At 41.8% G+C, this 12,133-nt stretch overlaps 1 protein-coding gene across 1 annotated transcript in view; it reads right to left on the bottom strand.

Moving 5' to 3' along the window:
* The window catches only part of BRAF (B-Raf proto-oncogene, serine/threonine kinase), a 74,522-nt gene that overhangs the window by 15,320 nt on the left and 47,069 nt on the right, over positions 1 to 12,133 (bottom strand). The window contains exons 15-18 of the mRNA XM_054989438.1: positions 8,404 to 8,522; positions 7,657 to 7,788; positions 5,958 to 6,092; positions 4,712 to 4,865 (exon numbers count right to left, since the gene is read on the bottom strand). Coding sequence (XP_054845413.1) covers positions 4,712 to 4,865; positions 5,958 to 6,092; positions 7,657 to 7,788; positions 8,404 to 8,522 — 540 coding nt within the window. The remainder of the gene's footprint in view (positions 1 to 4,711; positions 4,866 to 5,957; positions 6,093 to 7,656; positions 7,789 to 8,403; positions 8,523 to 12,133) is intronic.

The raw sequence follows: 12,133 nt of genomic DNA, 5'->3' as shown, positions 1-12,133 counted from the left end.
TTACTTCAACTTACTATTGCTACCTTACTATGTATGAATGTACAGTATTTCAATTAAATCTCTCGGTCCAATTTCTGTAGTAACTTGATTTATGGTAAATATATGACATAATGAAAAAAAAACCCATAAAAGTGAAGACAGATTATACTTTCAAGACAGTCTCACTCCCTACCCCCTTTCCCCATAGCTCTCTCAAGGACAGAGCTGTAATATACACCAACTAATGCATGAACTCTGGATACAGAGACTTGATTTCTCTCTTGCCAGGCAGTCTGATTTTACTCGCTAGAAACTGTTAGTGAAGGGGTCGTCTTCTCCAAACACAATACAGTGGAACTGTGCAGACATGGACTAAGTTCAAGACCTCTCTGAACATCTGGATTCCTCTCTAATTGCACTTGACCTAGCTTTGTACAAAAAATAAATTATCACAGCAAAGGATTTTGCAAACAGATCACATCATGATCCTCACTACCCTTGCCAAAGTAAACTATATGTGGAACTTTAATTTTTTTGGCTTTGTTTTGCCACGGAAAAACTAAAAACCATGTATCATGTTTCAAATTAGGACTGACAGCAAGGCAAAGAGAGAAAGCAAACAATCATTACAATGAAGATAAAGAAACAGGGCAAGGAATGAAGGAAGGAAGAATTACTTTGGAAAGACTGATAGGAAAATGGCAAGAGAAGATGTGTTGATCCAGCAAGTACCTTTCTCTTTTTAAAAAGTCAGCATATTGTCATTTGAGACAAGTTACTGCATATTTACATACTCACACTTAACAGTTTGCTGAATTAACACGATTAAAAGTCCTTTTTTTTAAAAAAAGTACCAAAGCACACAATTTTTGGAATGTCTAATTCTTGTGGGATTGCAGGATTATTTTTTAAACATACTCAATTCAACCTGAGAATTTCTGTTTACTAAACAATAGGTACCTGACATTATCTTGCACCTTTTAAAATAGGTACACTTATTTATTCATAGTCTGCCTAAGGAGGTCTAGAGAGAGTTCAGGTGTCACCAGAGGCTGAAAAATTTTTTTAAAAGGGGGGAAAAAAGAAAAGGCAAGCACAGAATAAAAAGATACCAAGACAAAATGAAAAGGAACCACACACACACACAGAAGTTTGCTACAATTCTGCCAAACCTTTGTTGCTGGACTGATGAGAAGCATCTCCCAACCCATTCTGGAAAATGTACAAAAAGGAAAGGGGGGGAAAGGACGGCTCTGAACAGGAGATAGAAGCAATTCTGGAAAAGAGAAATGTGCAGCGTCCCCTTTTCCTCCTGATTACTGATTTCTCAGACTCCTTCACATTCAAATCTCTTTCACATTGCCAATGTTTTTAAAATTATTATGAAATTTCAAAAAAGGCGATGTTCACCTTCATTTGAAAAGGGGAGACTGCATTTATCCCACTGATAAGTAAAGCACACCAGGAAAAAAAAACACAAACTGTAAATCGAATCAGACCAGGAGGATGATTGGATTGTTTTTGATTAGCTCTGTCTCATCAGACGTTCAGCCTCTGATGATTCGTTGTTAGGAGGGAGAAAGCCGACCAGCAGACCATCCCAAGCCTATGCTGCAGCAGGAGTTCCAATCTCATCATGCCAGAGCACCGAAAAGTCAAAGCGGGCCCTCTCCTCTCTCCTGGGAATGATGCCAACGGTACAGGCAGCCACGGGGGGAGGGGGGGATATCTCCAAATGCACGCAGTGTTTGGGTTGGAGGTGGACACAGGCAGCAGAGAAATCCTAGGTTCTTAAAAAGGGGCTCCCCCACACCCTTGTGCCACCACTCACGTCAAAAATTGAATGGGAAGCTCCATTCTGCTCTGCTTTAAGCATGTGGATCTCTTTTTTTCCTCTAAATTGCTTTTTTGGAGGGGCAGAATGGAGTCTGGATGTTACAAAAAGAAAGTGTAGGAACACAAGGCTTTTAAAAAAGGACAAGGTGGATTTTGCTGCCAATGCTGCAGTGGCTACTTGAACGCTGCAAATTCGCCTGTAGAGGGAGGACAAGAGCCGTGTTTAAGAAGTTGGGTTTTATTCATCAGCAAGACAGAAACGTTATCCAGTATAAATTTGATGCGATATGCTGGATGCAGTAGATGTTAGGGGGGAGGGAAGCAATGGTTAATAATTAAATGTATAAGAATGGCCTTATCTGCAGAGACAGAACACAAAGTTACTCATACAATCTCTTACTGAAATGAAGGTTCCAAAAAGCAAGCTCTGCTGCCATTTGGGCAGGGTATTAGAAGTATGTAGTAAGAACTGTTTCTCATTTGGAATTTTTTGCAAACAAAATGTTACATTAAAGTCACATTTTAAAGATTTTAGCTCTCCTCTCTCTTTTTAAATCTTACTGAGAAGGATCTAACACAAGAGCAGCCGCTGTCTGAAGGGCCCAGCATGAGATATTTACAAAAGGGGGAGGGGCTGTCTGCTATATTCGTCTCCTTCCCAAATTCTCAAAATCCTAATTGTTGAGCAAAGAGCCAACAACAGAGGAAGGTGCAACTTACTGCCATATTATGACACCTATCTGAAGAGAATGAACTTTCGAGCATGTGTGCTAGTGACCTGTACCCCAGAGAGGAAGGCAATCAACATCCTGTTAGCTACAATGATCAGTGCAGATGTTCCGCTGAGCTAATGCTCTATTAACCGTACACAAAAAAAGAGCCAGAACATTTTATATTTCTCCAGCTCTTTACACAGATCTCTACTCTCTCTTATCTTAACAGCTCTTCAGGGTAAACCAAGGTTTATTTTTTTTTTAAAAAAAAACATCGTTTTGTCTGACCCCTGTCAAAATACGCTCTTCCATCACCTTCAGTCCATTCCCACAGACTGCTGTTAAATACTAATTTTTCAAACACAGGGTTGCTTCCCTTTTGCTCCTCTACTCTGCCTCTACCTGTTTCTGCTAATCTTTCTAAGAGACTGTAAAGATAAAAATGAATTAATGTAGACCGATGCAGGGCATAAGCAGTTTGTCTAGCTATCAATGAGGACTTTTAATATCCAAGAAGAGCAGCACGTCTAGCCTTTTCTACCCTTCCAAAATCACACAAAAGCTTGCCTACAATCAGAACACAGCTTACAAACTTCTCCTATGCCACTGTCTCCTCAGAGAGGCTAGAGTCACAGCTTGTGAGGCAGCCGATCAGATACTAGTTATTACTTTTAAACTTGGCAGTCAAAAGATTAAATGTCCTCCTCCAACGTGAACTGCTTTCCAAGAAAACACTTTCCACTTCTGTCTGCTTAATAATAAATGTGCTGTAAGCTCCTTCATATGAGGAATGAGCCAAGCTAGATGCTTTTAGCCTCTGGAAGATCCACCTGCAACTTCTTTCTAATTATGCGTAACCAGCCATGGGAAACAGCTTAGAATTTATCTGGAATTGCAAAATAAGCAATCAAGGAAACCTTCATTATGTAGGGAAGAAAGCTCAGTATCAGGGATGCTGACCAAAACTGCTGTTTAAATTCCTGTTTCTGAGAGTCAATGTAACCCAAAACAGGAAAGGACAATGCTATGTCTTATTTGTTCAAGGTTAAAGACCCCAACTGAGGGGGGAAAGTGGGTGGGGGAGGGGGGAATAACACAAGCTGAAGGGTTCTATCAGGACTCAACTTCTAGATTGCCTTAGTGGAAATTTGTACCTAACAGGATAAACTCTATATACATAAGCATAAAACATTTTCTCCACAGAAAGGAGACTTCAAAAGAAACAACCTACATACAAGTTGAGCAATAGCAGCAAGCCATTGTCTTTTTAAAAAATCAGCGGTGAAATTTTTATTTCCCACCTTTAAACAACTTTTAAAGTTTACCACTTTGCTTTTACAAGACTATATTTCCCCATTATGGGCTTCAGTGTTTTAATTCACAGCAGCCATGCGTCTGGCTACACAGATACGACTATTTTGGTTTAAAAATCTCTTCTTGCCTGCCTGGGTCTAGCTATGCTTGTTAATATGCCCGAAGGAGGCTGGTGCAAAGCATACATCCAGCAACTATTTTGAATGGAAGACAGTGATAAACAAGAGCAGGACAGGACCCGCAGGCAAAAACACTCCCAGGCAACCTCAGAAGACTCCTCCTGACTCCAAGTATACACCAATTTCCCATGAGCAGCAAGTTCAAGAAGCAAGAAGCATTCAGTGAAGACTGCTCATCTTGGCTCATCTGGACAACTGTATATATACTCGGTCTTAAAACTCTTTTGCCTTATCTTTAAACATTGTCAGCAATGCCATTGACTGAAAAGCTAAAATTGTTGCTACTGCATGGAAATCACACAAAAGAAAGCAAACAGACAAAAATGCAATCAGCTACCAGCCATCTATAAACCAAATTAATCAATATAGCAAAGATGGCATAAAAGAAACTTGACCTATGACCCAAATGTGAATTTGGGGGCAGAACGGAAGAGTTTTCAATGACTTCTCCTCTCTCACTGAAGGGCTTTTCTATCCTTTTTGTGATTAAAAATTCCCAGGGTATCTGTTGCCAGCAACAGATGCCATTCTGGGAACACAGGGATCTGAGTGTTTGAAGAGTCCTTATTTAGCCAGTGCACCTTTCAAAAAAGAAGATTGGCTTGTTGGAATTTGAAATGTGTGCACATATGGAAAAACATCAACACAGGCACATGCTTTCAACTTCTTTTCAGTGAACAAGGAACGCACCATATCCCCCTGCCTGAATGGGTGTTTTTGGAGAAGCGCAAGCATACAGACTAAAATCCTCTGTCTGGAATCCAGCCCGGTTCAAGGAGGGCTCAGATGCACTGCGGTGAATTTTTGGCAACGACCGGGCCAGAAGCTCAATGGAGGCAAGGATCTAAAAACAAAGAGAAAACAAGAAATGCCTAGTGCTGAAGAGTGGGAAAAGCGAAGCACAAAACAGGAACAAGTTAATTCTCAAACAACGTACGTCTGACTTAAATATTACCTGGTATAAGCAGCAGGCTGCTTGTAAAGCTTGTTGAGACACCTGGGAAACATAAGACTAGGAGAAACTGTTCTTTAGGAATTAAGCCTCCTTGTCCTTGAAAGAGATGGAGAAAATGTGGCTCCTTGTTGCCCCCCTCCCCATTAGAACTGAGGGCTTCAAAAATGAGGGTTGTTGCTTAAAGCAGAGGGAGACCACACTACAACTGAAGCTGCAAACTGACAATTTCACAGTGAATGCCAAGCTTCCTTGAAAGTTGTTTTTACTGCGTTTTTACTATGTCTTTACATCCTGACCTCCTTAAAAGGTTTTGGTGCATAGAGATTTGACAGATCATGCTGCAGGTGGGATGTACTCTCCATCAGCACATGAACAAATCTCCTAGCCCACTGGTGTTCAACTGGTAGGTTGTATCATCATGACCATTGTTTTCTTTTTCTCTAAGCAGAACCCAGGAAAGAGGAGGAAGAGAAAAAATACATATAGTTTATAACGATTACAAGTTGGATCTTGTGTTGCAGATTACGTTTAAAAGAGAATCTCAGGTCTGCAAAGAATGAAAATTCTTCTCCCAGATGGACACAACAAGAGGACAAAACAAGTACAACTTCATTTTTAACACAAAACATCCTTCCACTTCAGTTACACAGAGAATGCAGCACGCAAGCATGCTTCTCTAATCCCTGAGCTGTCAGCTGCTTTGGTACAAACAGCAATAGCAACTCTGTTGTATGCAACCAATAAAACGGCGAAGGACTTTTTTTTTGCGCTCTACGAAACTACATTAAGACACATTAAGATTAAGACACTTGCTTGAAATTTTCAGCTGGAGTAAGTCAGAATACGAGATTTTTTTTTCTCTCAGAAATGTCAGCAGCTATTTGCCAACCCTTTCTTTCTCCCCTAAAATGCCAGGTACCGTATCTAACCTGAATACTAAAATTCCCCTCTTCTGCAATCCCAAAAGTGTGTCTCTCTTACCTGTGGGAAGAGATGTCTCTCGTCTCGCTTCTTTTTCAAGCACTCTGCCATGAGCCTCTTCATAGCTTTGGGACAGTTGCTGCGCACTTTGCTGAGGTCTGGAGAGAGGTATCCTCGCCCCACCATGAAAATGATCTTTATTGGGAGAGGGGGGGAAGGAGAAATGCCTCTTGATCTTAAACTTCTTGATTTTACATAATGAAATTGTTACACCTTTTGATCTTATATAGTGAAATTGTTGGAAGGGAGGTACTCTGCTTAAAAAAAACCTGGACTTTTCAGGAAGAAGACCAGGAACCACACAAAAATTTCAGCTCAAGCCCCTGTTGCTAGACTCAAGTTTTTCTATATTCGAGGGTAATAACGGGGAAAAGCAGCAGATGCTATCAAGCAGCTTATGTTCATTAATTGACTAAAATGACACACAGATTACCTTAACACCGCTATGCAAGGACACTGTGCAATTTCAAGTACTTTCCAGAGTACTTCAGCACAACATATAATTAACTTATGGGACTAACTGCCAAGGATGTAGAATGATGGACACTGATTCAGATGGCTTTAAAAAGGTACTAGAGACATTCGTGGAGGGTAGGTCCATCAATCCACATTAGGCACAATGACCAAATAGAACCTCTATGTTAAGAGGCAGTATACCTCTGAATACCAGTGATGGGATGCAACAACAGGCCTTCTGGGGGGACATGGTTGGTTACTGTGTGAAACAGGATGCTTAGATGGACCACTGGATCAATCCAGCAAGCCTGCTCTTAATGTAATTTAGATGGGGCTTTCAAGGTCATGATTTGTATTCCCAATGTGGTTGACAGTGTTGAAACCAACTACTCTAAACCCAAACAACAGCTATATACACTGACCTAAAGCCTTTCCAAGTTTTGCGAAGCAAAGATGCTGATGCTAAATTAAGCTATTGATATGCACACACTCCCTCTAGCAACAGTACTAATCCAAAACATTAGATTGTTTATCTCAAATATCAAAACATTAGATTGTTTATCTCAAGTTACTGAATCAGAACTGTGGATATTGTTACACCCTATATGGTGGATAATAGATGGGATACAAAATCAACTGTAAGCATACAGAAGGGTTTGGGCACAGTCAGTAAATAAAAGCACTGCATACATCAAACCTTTCTAACATGAGACAATGGGCAGAGAAAAGTCGTGTCAGGTGGGTGAGGGAAATTCCATCTCCTTTCCTGACTTTTCCCAGATCATTTCACAAGTTTATATCATGTCAAAGTATTATTTATCTGAAGTCCAATAGGATACAGTGGTTATAATATTGGACTAGGATCTGGGAGACTCAGGTTCGAATCCCTACTCTGCTATGGAAGCTTGCAGAACGACCTTGGGCCAATCACTCACACTCATATTAACCTCTCTCACAGAGTTGTTGTGAGGAAAAAAAGGAGGAGGAGAATAATGTCAGCCATTCAGGGTCCCCACAGGGAGAAAGGTGGGATATAAATGAATAAATACATACACCAATACTTTACAATTCTGCCAAGGCAGCATATATGGGAGCTATCCTATTTTATCTGATAACCTCACTGGAACTATTAGGCTGAGACTGTATTCCTTGGTCAAGATCTCATGGTGAACTTCATGGCTAAATGAGGATGAGACAGCCAGAGCACAAATTCAAGAAATACCCGAAGTCTGGTAGGCCTTACCTGGTCCCTGTTGTTGATGTTTGAATATGGTAACTGCCCAGTCATCAGCTCATATAGTACAATCCCAAATGCATACACATCTGACTGAAAGCTGTATGGGTTTTTATCCTGCATCCTAATCACCTCTGGTGCCTAAGATGTAGAAGAGAACAGAAATTGTTTTCTTTACTCAGTAGCAAAGTCAGTTTGCTATAACATATCTTAAATTTCTAAGACTTGAAGTATTGCCGAGTGCTTTTAAAGGACTATGAAAATTCTGAACCCTACTCAGGTCTATTGTCCCAATCTATAACTGCTATAAATTTAGTCTACATCTCTAATATGAGTACAATTTATGCAATCACTTCCTAAGTTTTTTAGAGTGACAGAACTAATAATTTACAAACCACTTTCAGTAATTTATTTATAACAGTAAGAGGGTCTCTTCCATTTGGCCATCATTTTGCAGAGTTGATTGTAAAAGGGAACTACTGGTGGATGGGACACCTCACATGTGGCAGGGATTGAACTTAGATGTTCACTACAAGGAGTAACAGATACTTTTCACTGATAACTGCAATGAGCAAAGGCTTCCTCTGTATATAGCCGGCGGTACAGTTAAGTATAACACTCTGTTGCAGTCAATTATAAAATGAGGCCTAGGAAAAAACAAGTCAAAATATAATTTGAAACCTAGACAGGACTGCGCTGATTGCCTTCAGCAAATGCCTTTTGGCAGACAATATCCCTTTTCCAGCTTTCATTTACCATCCAGAGAATTGATCCAGACAACTGTTCAAATTGATGGGACCCACTCCACCGTGATTTCACTGTTGCTAGGCCAAAGTCGCCTATTTTTACTGTGAGATCTTCATGTAGAAATATATCTGAAGAGAAGATGTAAAGGAAAAAGAAAAGCAATGCCCACAACCACTTGCTCAAAGAAAGAACACTGAGTACAACATGCCTGCAATTTAACGGCTTTAAAAACCTTCCAACCAAATTCTGACCTTATCGCTACAAGGGGTGTGCAGTTCGGTTTGGAATTTGGATTAAAATACTGAATTTTGGCTGATTCGTAAAATCTGAGTATTCTAAATCAAAAAACAGGTATCTCAAATTTCTATTGAATTTTTGGTAAAATCAAGTCATTGTTTTCCTTGGGAAAATCACTCTAGAAGGTTACCCAGTGGGCTGGGGGAATCATTTTTCAACCAAATTGCACCAAATTTGGAGGGGAATCTACTTCTGACTGTACTCTAAAGACCCCCCCTCCAAGATTTCATGAAGATTGGACCCCAGGGGCCAATTTTATGGGCCCCAAAAAGATGCCCCCCACTCTCCATTATTCCCTATGGGGGAAATATCTGGGGGCTATCTGGGAAGGCTGGCAATGGCATTTTTCAAGCAAACTCCACCAAATTTGCAGGGGACCTGCTGCCAACGGTCTTCTAAAGAATCACCAAGTTTCAGGAAGATTGGACCCTGGGGGCCAATTCTATGGTTCCCTGAACAAGGGGCCCCCAGCCACTCCATTGTTTCATGCGAGAAAAAAGTCAAAGCTGCCATTGCAGAAACACAGTGGGACACGGCTGCCAAATACAAGCTGAGCTTATCTCGGAAAAAGACCAATGGAACCAAACTGAAGCACAGGAATGGAATCTCCCTAGATCCAAAGAGAAGCAAGGGGACCAACATCACATCAAAGAATCACATCCATTCAATCCAAACAAAACTGTTGCAATTTCAGTTTGGTTTGGGTGGAATGGATGTGATTCTCTGATGTGATGTTGGCCCCCTTGCTTCTCTTTGGATCTAGGGAGATTCCATTCCTGTGCTTCAGTTTGGTTTGGGTGGAATGGATGTGACAGTCAGAAGTAGGTTCCCTCCAAATTTGGTGAAGTTTGGTTGATGAATAACACCCCAGCCCACCAGACCGCCCCTAGAGTGACTTTCCCATAGAAAACAATGGCTGGATTTTTTGGAAATAGCTGAAACGAATTAGAGAATCAATTCTAAATTCAGGGAAATCTGAATTTTTTTCTCAGATTTGGTAAAGAAGTTCAGATTTACTGAATTTTGTTTGGTGCACACCCTTAATCGCTACATCTAGAAGATTCAAAACAAGTTTTTGAACAACTTTCCTACCAGCAGATGCAAACCACTAAACTAAGGTAAATTGGCTACATCTGGAGATTTCTTTTAACAAGAAGCTGGTGGCTGCTTCAGACAACTCAGATGTTGGTCTGAGAGGGAGCTGAAAATGTGCTTTGGGAACAGCAACTAACAAAGGACAGCTAATGTGCGTGGTACGTCTTTAACCAAATCTTGGTTTACCTTTGTATAGATGTCACCACATTCTATAAAGAACATTAACCTCAATCCAGCAAAGGAGATCTGTATACATATTGCTTGCTGGATTAGAACCCACAGATTTACAAGGGAATGCAGATGCTGTTTATTCCTGGCATGCTGTGTTACTTTCAACAGTAAGCACACAAATGCACATTCCTATCCACATTCTGAAGCAAACTGTCACATGTTGGGATTTGTTTTACATGTAGCTACAGCTGGCATGGGGCAAATGATTATTCACCACTGAGCATGTACCACACCAATTGCTTCCATGCAACTGTACTTTTTCTGCTATGCTTTCAGAAGAGATTGGGAGACCCACAAGGATTTACAAGGGGGGGGGGATCTCATTTCCTCTCCTCTTTCCCTTCCCTACTCCCATAGGTTTCCTTTTTCTGCTTCTTTCTCTCCTTCCCACCCACCCTGGTTTACACCCTGACTTCACTTCCCGCCCTTGCCACCTCTCCCCTTTGCCCATCTGCATTGTGCCAAACTCAGCCAGGTCCAGTCACACGATGGGGAACCTGAAAGGACTTGCAAGAGGTACTTCACTTCTCCCTGTATCCCCTTCCCACACTATTTCCTCTTTCCCTCATCCTGGCAGCCTCCATATGCTCACCCTTCCCTGCATCCTTCTCCCCTTTCTACCCACTAAACCACTTTCCTTTATCTAACCCCCATCTAAATACATTTACTTCATTTACATACTGCCTTTCTCCACAATGGGGACCCAAAACAGCTTACATCACTCTCCTAGCCTCCTTATCCTCAAAACAACCCTGAAAGGTAGATTAGAGGGATGTGCACCCGAAAAAGATTCTGGTCCACCCGAAGTGGGAAAACAATCTGGAATACCTGAATGCCGAAGAGGCAAGCCACTTCGGGTTTCAGCTATTTAAACTGCTTCGGTGTGCTCAGTAAAGATTCGGGTTTTTTACCCAATGGGAGGGGGGAGGAGGAGGTTACCTCCTCTGCTTCCCATGGGGTAAAAAAGGCAGTGGGAAGCTTGAAAGCAGCACTCTTCTTGCCATTTGCAGTGATGTTTTGAGCTTCCCACTGTGTTTTTTTCCCAATGGGAAGGGGGAGGAGGGAGTTGTAGTGAATGACTCTACAACCCCCTCCTCCTCCCTCCCATCGGGTAAAAAAGGGCATCAGGAAGCTTGAAAGCAGAACTTTTCTTGTTGTTTGCAAACAGCAAGAAAAGTGCTGCGACTGCTGCTGCTTTCCCCAAAGATTTCCTAAATGCTCCGAAGCTTTCTGAAAGCTTTGCTTCAGTAAAGCCTTACGGTGGCTTGTCTCTTTTCTCCATGGTTGGGGACAGAGGGTGGCGCTTGGGGAGAAATTGTCATCCCACCACCCTTTGGTGTGCGGGGTCCTACAGGGAGCAATACTCTCCCCATTATTGTTTAACATCTATATGCACCCCCTTGCTCAGTTGGTGCAAAGTTTTGGACTTGGGTGTCATCAATATGCAGATGACACCCAGCTGTATCTGATGATGGATGGATGGCCCAGCTCAGCCCCAGATGTCCTGGAACATGCTTCTGCAGCCATGACTGGTTGGTTGAAGAAGAGTCGGCTGAAACGGAACCTGACAAAGATGGAGGTCCTGTACTTGAGCCACGAGGGATTAGGTTCGGGACTCCGGCTCCTGGCCCTCAATGGGGCACCGTTAGTGCCAGTTCCGAGGGTTAAGAGCCTGAGGGTGATCTTGGATGCCTCTCTGAAAATGGAGGCACAGGTCACAGCAGTTGTCAGGTCTTCTTTTTTCCATCTGCGGCAGACCAGGCAACTTGTCCCTTACCTGTCAATCCGTGACTTAACTACAGCGATCCAAGCAACGGTCATCTCTAGGCTAGATTACTGTAACTCGCTCTACGCAGGCTGGGCCTCTGCTGGCCTGGAAAAAAGGGGTGTATAAATCTTAACCCTCCCTGTGAAGGCTGTCCACCATCCTGTTTTAAATGTGTTGTTTTTAACGAACATGAATTTTTAATTGTTTTTTTAGTATGTTGTTATCCACTCTGAGCCCACTCGCGGGGAGGGAGGAATACAAATTTGAAATAAATAAAATAATAAATAAAAAATATTTCCAATTCAGGTCAGCAATGCTGGAGCCAATTTGGAAATACCAAATCATTTG

Source organism: Eublepharis macularius, chromosome 9, assembly GCF_028583425.1.
Source record: "Eublepharis macularius isolate TG4126 chromosome 9, MPM_Emac_v1.0, whole genome shotgun sequence".
Classification (NCBI taxonomy): domain Eukaryota; kingdom Metazoa; phylum Chordata; class Lepidosauria; order Squamata; family Eublepharidae; genus Eublepharis; species Eublepharis macularius.
The sequence above is the reverse complement of the archived record's forward strand: the minus strand, read 5'-3'. Positions and strand labels throughout refer to the sequence as shown.